The following is a 16,042-nucleotide window of genomic DNA, read 5'->3' on the forward strand; positions in this document are numbered from 1 at the left end:
TGGTGTTTCCTGAAAAGGAAAATTACTGGGTGTAACTCCCAGCCCTTACATACTGTAGGGTGTGAAAGCCCCTTGGTGTGTACTGTGTAGCCGTTTTCCCTCCAGAACAGAGCGGCCACACTGAGCAGGCCCTGTGTACAGCGGCCCTCTGTCATCGCAGCAGTTCACAGAAGGCTTTAGGTTGCTTAAGCTAATATTTGCAAAGTATGCAGCAACCCAAGTCCTAACGAATAGGGCTGAGGGGGGGGAGAAGAAAAAAAAAGTGGCAAAGGAATGGAAATAGATAGGATTTCCTTCGTTTTACAAAGCCACGAGCCACGCGCACCATCCCCGCCGCAGATTTCATTAGGTCTTTTTAAGCTCTCGTGAAAATATTACCAAATACCACAAAGGCCTCAGTCCGGCGAGGTCCTTTGTTCATTCACATATGGCGGTTTGGACTTGCTCCGTAGCCGAGGTTGTGTGTTTGTCTAAACCGCCCCCTCCACCGAGGGTCTGCAGGGAACAAAGAGGTTGTTGAGAGATATGAGGAGACAGGAAACAGAATTAATCTAAACGGCCAGTGTGATAAAAATCAAGCAGAGAGTGAGAAAAGATGAGGCATCAGCCAAACAGTGTCTAACAAAGTCCTGGTGGGATCGGAAGAGAGAGCGGTATTGCATTGTTGTTACAGATCACTGTTGATGGGTTTCTTTACTTTGGTAGCTCCGAGCCGTTCTCAAGTTTTATATGAGTTGATTGTTTGAAGAGGTCTTTGTTGCTGTTTTCCTTGCGCTGAGGCTGTGGGAATCAAGCTCCGGCTTTTATTGCTGAGGACTTTCCTTGAAGGAAGCTTAGACCAGGAGGCTCAGACATGATTTATCAAGTCGCAGCAACAATAGTTGAATAGGTCAACGCAATCAATAAGAAAACTCAGTTTTTGAAGTTGGCTAATTAAAACTGAGCCTCAACAGGACAAATTTCTGTTTCTGTTGTGTGTATGTGTGTGTATGTGTATGTGTGTGTGTGCATGCATCGCCTTTTGTGAGTGCAAAGCCGGGATGTTGTGAAAGATTAGACTCCACTTTTAGGCTAAATGCACAAGAGAGGGGATGGAGCAGACAAAAGTGAAAGCCATAGCCTGCATGTTCAAACAGGTTGGCTGTTTGTTCCCAAGTTAACATGTGCGTGCATTCACACTCTCTTTCTTTTTCTCTCTCTCTTTCTCTCGCTCTCTCTCTCTCTCACACACATACACACGCAGGCTCCAGAAAACTCAAGTCATCTGAACTGTAAAAGAAAAAAAGAAAAAAAAAAGGGATTGGCATGTTATAATAGGGCTTATATCACTTGTAATTTGTAATGGTTTAATTGCTATGAGCTCAGGCTAGAGCAGGGGCACTGAGCGGCGTGTCCTGTCTGTCCATACACATTAATCTAGCCTGATCCTGCTCCGAGGGAGAGGCTCTATTGTCAGCGGTAAATGCCTTCAGTCAGAGGTGTTAGATTTGATCCCAACAGGGAGGGCTTGGCAGGTTTGCGTGATTGTTGCCTGCTCACTGAGGCTCATCCTCTTGAGCGGATTCCTGGGTGACATTATGTGTCTGCCCGCAGAACAAAGATGAGTAAGGAGGAGAACGGGGGGGGAGAGGGGACGGCTGGGGCAGTGCTACCCTCTGGCTTGGTGCACAGTCGAGTCTGAGCCTGCAGCTCACAGGTGTGATCGGCTCTTTTTTTTTTTTTTTTTTTTTTGGGCCTCGCTAGATTCTCTCACCCCCCCCTCCTCCCCCTCCTCCTATACCTACTTCCTCGTTATTCCCTCTCCTTCTTTCTTCATTTTTTATCCCCCGCCCCCCACGCTCAGTCAGGGTCTCTGCAGGTTTCACCAGCTCAAATTTAAGACTTTTTAAGACCTTTTTAAGACCATTATGGATGAAATTTAAGACCTATCATGACAAATAAAAAACGTACAAAAGAAATGCAGAGTCACAAAACTAGAAATTGATTGCAATATATAAGTTGCGTGTTAGGCTTGTTTGTAGTTGAAAAAAATACATTCAATAAAGCACAATGAAGTGTTGCAGGAGCATCTAAAGTAAACTATTTGGGGGCACAAAAAGAAATTGGGGAGTGAAATTAAAAATGTTTATGTAACACATTATTTATTTAATTCACTGGCAACCAGCAGGCAGATGGCTTTAAGCCTTGAATAATGTTAATACATTGGAGACATTGGAGAACAGTAAAAACACCAACACTTCCCCTTTGGCCTGAAATGTGATGACTTCTAAATGTGACCCAGAATAGACAAACATGGAAATATTTCAACTTCTTTGATCAACAGACACGAGCCACAACCTGTTCTGTATTATGACCAGCACAATATTTGACACATGAAGTAAATAAATTGGCTTTTGGTCACCCCTATATATTATGGTATTAAATAATGCTTGAATAAATGTGAACTACCGTAAATTCCGGACTATTAAGCGCACCTGAATATAAGCCACACCAGCTAAATTTTAAAAGAAAATAGATTTTGTACATATATTGGCTGCACCTGAATATAAGCCGCAGGTTTTTCATGTTGTAACATGAGACACAGAAAGACAGTAGCCTACACGGAAGATGTGTGGAACTATGCAAGTCCGCTCGCTTTTCCGCTGTTTTGGTTACGCTCCTAGCCATGTGCATTTGTTGACAATGAAGCCATGTGCATTTGTTGACAACGAAGCCGGCGAAAAATCAATAAATGGAGCGGTGGATAACATTACATAACATACGATGTTACGTGTGTGTTTGTGTAGTACCGTCATGAACAAAAGATTATGGGTTACGGAGCGCGTTTGTGTTGCGGTGCAGCAGAGACGAGAGCTGGGACACGGGGCAGCGACCAGGTGCTGTAGTGATGTTACAAGGTTGGTTTTCAGCCGTGAGACGCCAGGTGAAGACAGAGAGCCTCCGTTGTCACTCGTAACAAGTCATGTAGCGAGTTAAACCATCACAATTACTCCGGAGGCACCAACACGGCATCAACACAGCACCAACAGACAGTAACATGACTGGTTAGAAAATAAAACACTGCACCAAAACGCAAAACTAGTGTCTTCTTCGGCGCATAATCCTTCCCCACATGTCTGTCTCACTAGCGCTTTTAGCCGCATCGTTGTACAGGCCGCAGGGTTCAAAGCATGAGAAAAAAGTAGCGGCTTATAGTCCGGAAATTACGGGTACATCTTTTTATTTAAAAATGCTCGCCCATGGTGGGCATAAGAAAATTTAAGACCTGTCTAAAATTATTTAAGACTTGAACACAATAATTCAACAAATTTAAGACATTTTAAGGCCTAAAATTTAGATTTTCAAATTTTAGACTTTTTTAGACTTTTTAAGACCCCGCGGATACCCTGTCAGTGCACACACACAATCATTCTTTCTCACTGTAATTCATGCCGCTCATCTGCAGTGTTTCCAGGAGAGACAAATTAAAAGGGGATTCTCATATCGCTCTGTCACACTTGAGCTGCAGGCCTCATGAATCACAATAAATTCTATTAAGCAGCTTCTCCCCTCTTGTTTCGCTGCCTCCCCAGCCGCCGCCACCCAGGGGGGCTGCCCCTGTCACCGCTAAACATCTGTGTTTATTTACACAATCACACACCTAACTAACTGATTCCTAAATGTCCTGCCCCTCGTGGAGAAAAAAAAAAAAAATAGTTAGTGCTCATTTGCAAAATGTCAGAGCGGTGTCACGATTTTGAATAAAAACACAGAAACAATGTTGAGGCAAATTGCATGTTGCCGTTTCTAGAGATTTTCTACGACCGGCTGCTAATGCACAGGACGCCTCTGATTAAGTCATATGTATTTTCAGAGGGCGGGTGGAGGAGGCAATTGAACCCACCAATTAAGTCTTGCATGCACTTATGCAATATTTGTTCTGCAATCAGTAATATTGCAGTGCAGATTGTGATATTGCTTCAGGTCAAAGGTCAAACTCTGCGTTCGGCTGCGGGGCAACCTTCGGTCTGAGTCAGCTCGAACCCTTCATCACTTTGTTGTTTACACATCCCGGCCCAAAGCACCTGCCTCAGTACGGATGAAAGTAAATGATGTAACACCGCCGTGGAGCGTTTCACTGTCTTTTTCTGTAGCATCAGGCGGAGCAGACAGCTACTTTCCCCATGTGCCATACCTCATCTGGCTTCCCTCCAATGAACCAAGTCACGTGGCTGGTTTCCTGGCTAACTATGGATGTGGCACTAGCTGATGGCAGGCAGTTGTTTTGTCCCCCCCCCCCCCCCCCCTCCCCGTAAGAAGCTCACCTCTGCCCGTATGCATGCACACCAGTATATAAATTGCTGAATCAGTGTCAGTGATAGAGTAATGGCACGGGAGGCATCGTAAATTACAGCAAGCGATCCCGGGGTGCAGACACTGGCTGTCGTGTCTGAGTGAGCGCTGCGCTCCTGAGCTAATGAATACCTTCATCTGGCCCCGGCAGTCAGCAGATTGCCCCGCGTTGATGGATACTGTCAGCCCTCCGCCACACCACATTTCATTGCACAATAAACATGGTTGTCAAAACCAAACAAAGTGAAATCAATTCATCCTGTACAGTGAGTGCATGCTAAATGAAATTAACGTACTGTGGGGTTCGGTGGCAGCAAAGGTAGTGTATTATTTCTGAATTCATGATGGCTTTAGGGCCCATAGCATTCTGGGAGGCAAAGGCAAACAGACAGAATATGACATGGTACACACTCGCACACACACAATGTGAACGAGCAGATACAAAAGTGACGCAAAACACCTTTTAAATTCTCTAATTATCTATTTTTGTGTGCATGTATTTGTTAAAGAGCTAAAAACAAGAAAAGGCAGAGACTTTAGGGGGGGGAAATCATTATTTGATTAAAAAACTACCTCAAATCAAGTTTATGACAATGTTTGGAATTTCAAAAATAATTGTCATAAATAAAGATTATATAAACTAACTTCTATTTTAAGAGAAGACTTTCTGTTTGCCCCTTAAATTCTATCTTAGACATCATGTTTTTATTCTTTTTTTAATGTGCTTTGCTGAAGACAGATACAGTAAAGATATAAAGACTAAAGAAATAAGACTTCCAGTACGTGGGCAGCAGCTAGTGCAGTGTCACAATGTTAAAAAAAAAAAAAAAACAATTCAGTGGACTCCCAGATGAAGGCGTGCCTCCGCGAAATCACAAATGTGGCTGTTTGACTGTTAAACATGAGCTGGTGAAAATTGATTTGGGGGAAGCCTTTGTACTGGGAGAAACAGGTTTCCTAGTGGGCAGCTGGACTTCAAACACTCTCTGTGGGCATAATCCAACTTCCACCTCGCCCCCCCACCACCACCACCACCCCCCAACCCCCCATCTCAATTACAGCTGGTGGCTTCTGTGATTACATATATTGCCTTTTCAGCACTTGTCTCTTATAATAGTTCTGAAAAGAAGACAAGCTTTTCCCGAAGTGAAGACACTCTTCGGCGTCTTCAGTGATTAGAGCCGAGAGAGGTTTCTGTGGATTTGGAATTAATGCCTCAGCGCAGCCCTCCATTACTCATTAAGAGTTTGATTTTGTTTATCAGCTGAAATAATAATAGAAATCAAACCCCAGGTAACATGTGCCAAGGCTGCTAGTGGAATGGTCTAATGAGAAGGCTTCACATGTGGATGATGAAATATGCATGAGTCATCCCAAGCTTTCTTTTCCAGATTTGAGATCATTAAAGATGTATCGTAGCATATGGAAGGCTTTTTTTTTTTGTCTTATTTTTCAAGCCTTGTTTATCAACATGTTTTTGTTTGTTTAAATATTCATACTGCTTTTATTTAATTCTTTCACATCTTACATATAAAAGGAAGCAAATGCGCATGCAAACAGAAATCATTATCAGTCTGATGTACAGTTTAATACTGAGAGAAACTCTCTTATGCTGATTGTGAATGCCCTGATTGAGAAACAGCACTTTGCCGAAACGGCACACTCTCTCATCGCAAATGTGAGGCTGGTTTGTTTGTTTGTGTGTGTGTGTGTGTGTATGTGTGTGTGTGTGTCTAAGGAGAGCGAGAGGGAAAGAAGAAAAAGCATGTCTGAATTTATTTGTGCCCATATGTTTTAAAATGTACTTTGGAAGAATGCTCTAAGATTTTCCAGCTTCTGTCTGTGATTTTTTATTTTTTTAAGTCCTGTGTTTGTTTCTCATGTTGGCAGTCTGACGTTATGGACGCTATGAATGTCAAGTTGAATTGTACGTAGCAAGAGAAGAAAAGTGTGAGCGCTTGCAGACAATATATTCAACAGCACTTTGAGGTCCAAGGTCTTCCTCTCTTGGTTTTGGATAGACCCTCTTAAAGTGACATTGTATTCATTTTTATTGCAAAAAAAAAAAAAAAAAAAAGGGGGGGGGAAACCTGTGAAGTCAGGGTTTTCCACTGAATAGAAAGTCCACCCCCTCCAGGAGGGTGTGCGGCCCTGCACTCATCTGAAACATTGTTCATGATGACGATGATGATGACGATAGCAGCAATAACAGAAGATAAAGGAGAGTTTGGAAATGGCTCGTCATTTAATCAATGTCTTGCCTCGCTCTCTCTTCTTGTTCCTGCTCTGGCTATTCCAGGGGCCAATAAGAAAGTCAATGGCTCTGCAGATAAACCCCAACCCTTTTATTGTTGGCCAACAGGAGGCGCTGGATCTACCGAGGCCCGAGTCTTCAGGGAAGCCCGAGGAAGGAACAACAACGAACCCCACATTAAGAGACCGATGAATGCATTCATGGTGTGGGCCAAGGATGAGCGGCGCAAGATCCTCCAGGCTTTCCCCGACATGCACAACTCCAACATAAGCAAGATTTTGGGTAAGACCTTCTAAATCAAGTCCGGTAAATATTTATAGGCTGATAACGGTGATAAATATGCAGTGTTTACAGCTGCTTTCATGACGCTGCTCTGTAGAGGTGGAGAACTACTTTTCTGTGGAAGACAGCAGATATTTTATGAGATTTCCTTAATCAGTCTGAATTTTGGGTAATACCTCACAGACTTAGCAAGCGTTTTGTTCACTTAGATGTGGGTTTATTCTGCCCTGATAGGTAAAGTCGATCCGACAGAGCGAGCCGGTATCTAAAAAAGGGGAGAGAAGGTGCGTTATCTCGTAGGGGCCCACTGTGAATCAGTTCAGCTCAGCGCGCAGATGGATTTATAGGCCATCGCTACCATAAGTGTTTGTCATGAAAAATGACAGAGGCTAAATGGGTCTTGTCCCCTCAGCATTGAAGTCCATACATCAGAGCTGTTAAAAGTGCTGTCATCCAGTACCTGGTATAGCACACTTCACAGAGCTGTAGTATTTACTACACCAGCCTTGTTGTTTCTTACCATCTGATACCAAACTACGTCTCTCAGCTCAGATAATGTGCATAGGCAGGGCTATCAAGAGCCCTTTGTGGGGGGGAGGGAGGGCTGGATAGTAAATCATGACTTGGCCAGAAAACTTCTCTTCTTATTCGAGACAGTTCAGTCACTGTTTCTTTTCTTTTCTCCTCTTCTTGTTTTCAATTTCCCCAAATCTCTGGTCCACAGGTTCTCGGTGGAAGTCCATGTCCAACCAGGACAAGCAGCCATACTACGAGGAGCAGGCCCGTCTGAGCAAGCTCCACCTAGAGAAGTACCCCAACTACAAGTACAAGCCGCGGCCTAAGAGGACCTGCATTATTGACGGAAAAAAACTCCGAATCGGAGAGTACAAGCAGATGATGCGCTCACGGCGGCAAGAGATGCGGCAGTTCTTCACCGTGGGGTAGGGCAGTCACATCACGCCGCCGAAAACCACACCAAACAATCTGAAAGCAGCACTGTAACTGGACTGGAGCCCCTTTTTGCCTCCCCGGAGCCTCTTCTCATAGAATATAAACACCATTTCCAAAAGTTAGTGCTGAGTTAACATCTACTCTATCAGTTTTAAGACAAGAGCCTGACACGGCCATTAAAGTAACGTTTTCCAATAGCTGTGATTTCATAATTTTAGACAATAGCAGTCTGCAAATGGAGCATAAAGTGCAGACATTATTGCAGGATATAAGCTCTAAGTATAGACTTACAGAAGCCTGGAGGGCAGCAGTTTCAGCTTAACACTTTAATTTACTGTGTGTGGTTAGCAGGAGAGCCCTTCTCCAGGTGTTCCCATGTCAGTCATAAGGTTCAGTGGCTGGAGTATCAATCATCCGCCACAACAGCAGACAAGAGCAGCTCTAACCACGTATTGGTTTTATGTCACCAATAAACTGGGTCGTGTTTCTGAACAGCTCAAAACGGGAGCTGTCAGGAGGACCTCTCTTTTCCCAAATCATTTTCACAGAGCTGCTGGCTTCAGGCACGCTGCTGTGGGAAACCCCTAATCCAGCAATCTCGCTTTAAGTGCTGCAACAACAAAAAAACACACACACACACACACACACACACACACACACAACATATAGTTGTCTATTTCTTTTTACCGTCTGTCTGCGACACTTTAAGAATTCTTTCCATCTGTTCTTTTATCTTTTTTTTTGTAGGTCAAGTTGAGCCAACTCATGTTAATTTTATCTTTTTGTCTCCGCATCCAGACAGCCGCCACAGATCCCCATCACTACCAGCGCCAGTATGGTCTACCCCGGCGCCATCACCATGGCGACAACCACACCCTCACCTCAGATGACATCAGAGTGCTCGAGTGCCTCGGCAAGCCCTGAGCCATCCATTCCCGTCATCCAGAGCACCTACAACATGAAGCTAGAGCCCAACGTCATGGCCAACAACAACAACAACACCAACACCAACACGCCGGTCAACGGCGAGGACGAGATGGACATGTACGAGGATTTTGAGGACGAGCCCAAATCAGACTATAGCAGTGAAAATGACACACAAGAGCCAGTCAGCGCCAACTGAGGCCGATGCAGACACAACACTCGTACAGGAGGACGCCCAGGGAGGCTGGCCTGATCTGAGGGAAAGAGCAAAAGAAAAACAAAAACTACACCACAAAGGTTTAAAAATGTTTTGTTTTGTTTTTTCTTTAAAAAAAAAAAATATCAACAGTGTATCATTTAGGAGCCAGCATGCAGATGTGGCTTCGTCAGAATCAAAAGCTATTTGGTCTTAAGTGTTTCTTCAAGTGTGTGAAGCAGTTTGGTTGTGGTAATTTAGTTTTTTTTTTGTTTTGTTTTGTTTTTTATCTCATTGTTTATGTTTTTCATTGTGATCATGGACATTTACACAATTTGTTTATTGCCTAGAACAAAAGACAGAACTTGAAATTGAACATTTGATATTTGATCAACATGAATCAAATATCAATATTTGATATATATACGATTTGAATTCTTACAATAATTTACCTTGTTTTCCTCTTCAATTAGATCATTTTGATATATTGCATAACTGTTCAAGATGGGAATAATATACTCACTCAGGTATAGTGTGCCAGCCAACAGCTTGTGAATGTGTAAAAATCAAGAGTAAAATATTACCAGTACAAAATAACTCTAAATTCATATGCGGTGATTCCAACTTAGAGAAGGAAATTACACATTATTATTATTATTATGACTATTATTATTATTGTTAATATTATTATTATTATTATTATTAATTTTAGCATTGCTGTTTTGTTCATTGATTGTTATTATAGAAAAATTTAGTGCAGAAGTGCCAAACATTTCAAGTTTGTTTCTAAAATCTGTCAAGTCTTTTGGGAGAGGCTTCGTGAGTCTTAGACAATCTCTTGATCTCTTAATGCAGCTTCATTATCCAGTCTTTCTTTAATTTACCCTAAGAGAATAAACAAATGAAACTCAGGAACTTGGAGGCAGCAGGCTCTGCAGGAGGTTACAGTATGTGACATCTTTGGGTTGGTAGCCTGTGATGCTAGCTGTTCTCCAGGGAGCCCAATGCAGTGATCATCAATGAAACCGGCCAGTCCTTTCATTTCCTCATCCCAGTCCACACACGGAGCACCGTGGCATCCTTCACTCTTTTCCAGCTCTGCAGCCCAGTCTGACTCACCAAGTTCTTAATCAGAGTGATTGTAATCAGGCCAGAATGCTAAAAGGCCAAAGGCCTCCAATCTGTGGGATTGGAACAGCAGTGAAAGGCAGCTTTGGGGGCATTACAATCTCAAATTGATGTTGTACAATGTGTAGCTACAGTATGTTCTCTTAAACACTTTAGCCCCATTTGGACGGCAAGTTTAAAGTCTTAGGTCTTAGAACTTCTTTTTTTTTTTTTCAATCTTAATTCTTTTTAGACATTGTAAATCTTAAACTGACACTAAGAAGTCTTAAAGCGGAGCACAGTCATCGGGTTGATGCAATGAGTTGATTACTGAAGCAGTCTTAAAAGAAGTGACAGTTTATGAGGATATTTCAAAACAGAGAGAAAAGGTTAATATCAAATGTTTCTTAAATTACCTTGCCATATGCATATGGTAAGGGTGACTTAAAAACGTATTTTTTTGCATGAGTGCACTTACATTAATTCTCCTTCTGCCACCTTGAGCCTTATTTTGTTATTTCTAATAATCTTATCAGCTTTTAGAACGCACTTATCTTTTGCATTTAAAGACGACGACATGCAATGACTGAGAAACAACAACAAGGACAAAGTCTCTCTCCTTAAAAAGGATGACAAGCAGTGACCTTCTGGAGGCTGCAGCTAGATAAAGCTCCTCTAGCGGTCAAGGCCTTGATGTTGCCACTCAGATCCTCTTTACAGGGCAGAAAGGTCTAAGTGGCTCCCCTCCCTGCCATGCCCTGCTCTGACCCCTGCCTGTGGCAACCTCAGCACCCAGGGGGCGCCATCTGGCTCGGAGAAGGAGAAAACACCAGGGAGGGGTGGGAAAACAATAAAAATGGGGCGTGTGTCCCTCATTGTGCTCTCCATCAAAGTGCTGGAAGTAAGGCCTCAACAGGGCTCCCACCCTGGCCCAATCACCAGGCACTGGCGAGCAGATGGAACAAGTACATCAAGCTGTGGGGGATTATTAAAATGACTGACGACTGGGTATCATCTGAAATACAGCATTATTAATGCATGAGTCCAGCTATTCCCCTCCCTTGCCCTTGAACCTGTCCATTTCAGAACGAGAGCAAAGCTTTTTGAAGGATCTGAATGGCTGGTCACTGTATTTAACTGGTAAGATCCCCACAATGCTGGTCACTGCATTTTTCTCCCAGCTCTAATTGGTACAGATGGCTCTTTATATCTCTTTAGCACTGTTATCGTATCTGTACTTGCATTGTCAATGCCCATTCAGTGCTGACTTGCATTGTGTTTCTACTTCTTGGAAGCATTTATATTATTAAGTCTTGTAGTTTTTTTTTTTTTTTTTTAACCACCTCTCATTAATAATTCCTTTTTTTTTCCCATCACATCTTTTTCTACATTGTTCTCATTTTGAGGTACAAAAACATTTTAAGGATGCTCTCTCCTACGAACAAACCCAAGTGGATTTCCCTCCAAGTCGACCCTGTTTGGTATTTTTAAGCTGTTTGCTCCTGTTTGCTGGTGGTTAGATTGATTTGTATGTGACTGTAAATATTTTCATGACCACGCCACATTGCTTTAGGTGGCTGGTAGTTTAAAAAGGACTCTCTTCACGGAACTGAAACTTGACTGTGCTTATATAGCAAAAGGAAAAAAAAAGAAAAGAAAAGACAAAAAAAGACAAAAAAAAGAAAGAAAAAAATGACAACAAGAACTCATGAGGAGACAATGTTTCATAAGTGTTATAAGCACTGGATATAAATTGTATTTTTTATCAATTCTGATTAATGTGAAGCTGTTTGAGGAAAAACACCATGAATGAACAAAATCACCCAGTTGGACTCGAGTGGGGTTTTGCTCTCGCAGTTGCCAGATTTGAGTCTCTTTTTTTTTTTTTTTTTTTTTTTTTTTTGTCTACTTATTTTGTTTATTTATGCAAAGACACATGATGATGAATGAACACTTTCTTTAAGCTTCAGGGCTGCCTAGGGGAGACACTCAGCACAAGAAAGTGAGCAGAAAATTCAACAGCAGGCTCGGTTAGACGTGAAACACCAGACTTCAGACTTCAGTGCATTGTATATTGTATTTGAAACTGTAGAGTATCAACATATTGTATTTATTATTAGCCACTGCTGGCTCTAAAACTGTCAGTAAAACAACAACAACAACAGCAGCAACAACATGGACAATCAAAGACAAAAAAAACAAAACAAGAAACATGTTTGATGAATTGGAGCTAAATATGGTTTTCAGTGAATTCACCATCTCATTTAGATTTTATTGTAAATATAACATAGGAAATATATTTTTGTTCATTAGTGAAGTATAAGTTATGTATTTGGCTGTTCTATTTTATTTCCTTTTTCTATGTTTTATTTTTGTACATGGGTTCATGTTTTTAAAAACCTTGACAAGTCACTGTACCTCATGTAGATGCTGAATTTTTTTCTGCTTGTTGAAAGAGAGCAGTATTGGACCTGAGACAGAGAGAAGCACCTCACTTCCTTATGTTTTGATAATCTTCCCAGGACTGTTCAAAGACCCAATCAAAAATGATAATATAAAAAAAGCTGTACTCATTAGACATTGTGAACATAGGAGTCATTTCAAGTAAGGTACTCATTCAAACAAAAAGCACTTGATGTGTAAGAATTTGTCCTTTTTTTGTTGCCAATCATGATACAATCTAAATGTTATGCTGTATATCCTCACTTGTGTTTTGTGTTTATTACAACACTCATTATGTTGCAAATTTCTTATGAGGAGCTGATATCAATCCGAAGAAGAAAAAAACAACAACAACCCTGCATGCATTTGGCTTGCATTTACATTATCATAATAAACAAATGTGTTTTTTGTGAATGACTCTTTCAAACACAAGTGATGTTTTTAGATTTTTTTTTCTTCTTCTTTTTAAAGGTGGGAGCGTGCAAATATTTATTTGTGTTAATGTGGCAAAACGCACCAACACAGTGCAGCCTTCTTAGTTAATTCTCTCCTTGCCATGTTTTTTTGTATGTCGCTGATTCTCGGTGAACATGTTCATGACTATCCAGCCATCTGCAAAGGTTTGCCCTCAAAATTGTTCCCTCTTAATCCACTTGTTTAGACATGCAAATGGTTTGAATGAACAACTGAAGACAAAAGCTTGTATGCTGTTTCAACATTTACTTACTGTAATTTGATTTTTTTTTTCTTTCCTGTCTGAACTTTGTGATGTATATGGTGGGAATGTTCTCTGTGTTAATTTAATCAGCACAATTCACTGACATGCTGGACTGACATGCTAGCTGCTGTTCAGAAGTGTAAAATTTGATGTTCAGGGCAACATTTATAGTTGTCTTTGGTACTTTGCTTTTTAGAGTTGTCTCTCAAGCAACACTGTGTGTGGCTCTTCTATCACTGGAGCCATTGTTTTTGAAATTGCTGGCAGCCTGATACAATTTTCTGCGTAGAAATCTTTTTTTTTTGTTTGTTTGTTTGTTTTTTTTCCTGGCAGGTACCTAGGCCCATGGCAAGTATTGTTTGGGTGTTATTAGAGAAAATGAAATACATAGTGTCTGTTGCTGCTTTAAAAAAAAAAAAAAGTTTATGTCTGAATATGTAAATAGTTTATCATAATATCTTGTACAGTCCAATGTAAAGTTTTTAATTCAACTTAAAAAAAAAATGTTGCCATCACATTTGTGTTCACATTCTTCTTTATACAGTACAAAAGATCAATTATTTGCTAGGGGTATTATTGCTAAAAGGATTTTAAAAAAAAAAGAAAAAGAAAATGTTACTAAATTTTTTTTTATGTTTGTTTTGTTTTGCTTGGCTTCAAAGTGTACACCAGCAAGTCTTTAGTTTCCATGTGCAGTATTGACGTGAGGTAAACATAAGGTGAATAATTTTACAGTGGTGTGTGTGGAGAGCGATCTCCTCAGCTTTTGGTAGTATTAATACACTATATCGAGTTAAAACAAACCAATGAGTGACACATTCAGGTGCATCTAGGCACCACAGAAATGTGGATACTGTATATGATTAAATTTATCCCCACAGGATCAATTCAGGCATATTATAATGTAACACCATTTTCTGTGTGTCTCAGTCCATTGTAACAATGCAACAGTGGGCTGAATAACTGCCTGTTTAAGCTCATTTACCTCAAGAATTTCCTCCTTTTCTGTAAAAGAGACAGAAATTGTGTTACAGAAAGCTTCTCACATCACTCCATCTTTTGTACTGCTGTTGACACTTACAAATTAAAGAGACATTTTGTTTTAAAACTCGAGTTATTATTTTTTTATTGTGGAAGCATTAATCACACCATTTCTACCCATGCAGGTGTTCATATGCAATGACATGAATGTGGATGGATTATATGAAAACAGGGGCGTTGGAACATACAAGACAAAGCTTATTATTCCTTACTATTTGAGCTGACCTCATATCAAGGTCGTAGAAAATAAAACTCATGAACATAAGATATGAATAGCTTCATTGTGTTTATACTCTTTTATTTGTAAAGACATTTCAAGGACACTTAAAATAGCACCTAAAAGCTTATTGCTTCAATAATAGCACTATTGGCACTATTACATTTTGGTTAAAAAATGGGGATGGGGTTAGCAGGTTACTGATGTATTTACAGTTCAGGATTGTCTTTAAGTTATTAAGTATAAGCAAAGGTAATACATGATTCATTGTAAGTTAGTGTTTATGTAGAAAAGGATTTCTAAATTTGATTGAAATATACAGTACATATTGTTTATGGGAATTAATGATAAGCATACGTTTTTTCTTTATTCAACACTAATTCCCAAATATAACCTACACACCGAGTTTATACAGATGATGTCATCACAGCAAGACGGACGCAGCCTAAATGAGCTTTTTTGTGCCAAGGGGCTGATGTTCTACACTTTGCAGCACTGATGCATGATGATTAATAGGTTTTATTACTGTAACGACACGACTTAAAGGAAAACTTACCATATGTTTTACCTCCATTTTCTGGCACATAAAATCAATTCAATTTTTATTTGTACTGCACCAAATCACAACAGGAGAAGATTTAGACAACAACTTGGAGCCACTTTCTGCTCTCTGCATCAGCACGACCACGAGGGCCGATGTGACATTAATGTTCTCATCTGTCTTTGTCAAAATGTGATCTGGAAAAATTATTACTATGTACATGCATCAACAAACATGTGGATGCATCCGTGCATGACGACACAGATGTATAAATGGAGCCATGTGTGTATGTGCTGTCATTTTTTTCTGACATTCAAACCCTGAGAGACAGAGTACTCAGCCTCAGCTTTCATAACTGTGCAAAAGTTATCACAGCAAAACTCATCTCAACAACTGGGAGGTAAACTACAATCAACAAACAGAGTTATCTGAAGTATATATTTACATACATTTGACCGGCCGTGGGACAGCGGCAGCGCTGCTCCATAAAGTTGGATTTTATTGCAAACAAAGTTGAACCTGTGTTTTTTGCCAGGTCCTTCTGTGTCTGGATCCTCGCTGAGCCAGCACAGAGATCTCATTGATAAAAACTAACCGACTCCATATAACTGTATAACTCCATGCTAATACTGTATCATCTGAATATGTTTTTGAGAATTGCTGTCAAACTGGTGGTTAACCCCTTCAGCTAGTGATATGCCCACCACAGTGATTGAAATTAAGGACTTCCTGTTATCCTGGAACCAATAAAAATAGGTTTGGGAAGGATGTAAATAGTAAATGAATTCAGGGAGGGATTTGTGGCAATAAGAGTTGAAGAAAAAAAATGGTGGTGTTAAAATGAACATGTTGGAAATAAACTTGGTTTTGTGTAGCCCCTTGAAAACATACAGTACACACCCACACAAACGTCACAGCCAAGGCTGCATCTTATCTTATATACTGTGATCTTTCACATCAAGAAAACACACAGCAGACCATCAGAAACTGACCTTACAAGAGCCGCAAGTGCAATGAGCAAAGTAACAGTAACGTTA

At 40.6% G+C, this 16,042-nt stretch overlaps 1 protein-coding gene across 10 annotated transcripts in view; it reads left to right on the plus strand.

Annotated features, from left to right (window-relative positions):
* sox6 (SRY-box transcription factor 6) overlaps window positions 1-14,314 on the plus strand; it is a 137,858-nt gene extending 123,544 nt beyond the window's left edge. For all 10 annotated transcript variants that reach the window (XM_083969215.1, XM_083969221.1, XM_083969213.1 and 7 more), the window contains 3 exons: window positions 6,695-6,868; window positions 7,593-7,809; window positions 8,618-14,314. In XM_083969215.1, coding sequence (XP_083825341.1) covers window positions 6,695-6,868; window positions 7,593-7,809; window positions 8,618-8,942 — 716 coding nt within the window. In that variant the 3' untranslated portion in view covers window positions 8,943-14,314. The remainder of the gene's footprint in view (window positions 1-6,694; window positions 6,869-7,592; window positions 7,810-8,617) is intronic.
* The last annotated feature ends 1,728 nt before the right edge of the window (window positions 14,315-16,042 follow it).

The sequence above is a fragment of the Trachurus trachurus genome (assembly GCF_905171665.1).
Source record: "Trachurus trachurus genome assembly, chromosome: 3".
Lineage (NCBI taxonomy): Eukaryota > Metazoa > Chordata > Actinopteri > Carangiformes > Carangidae > Trachurus > Trachurus trachurus.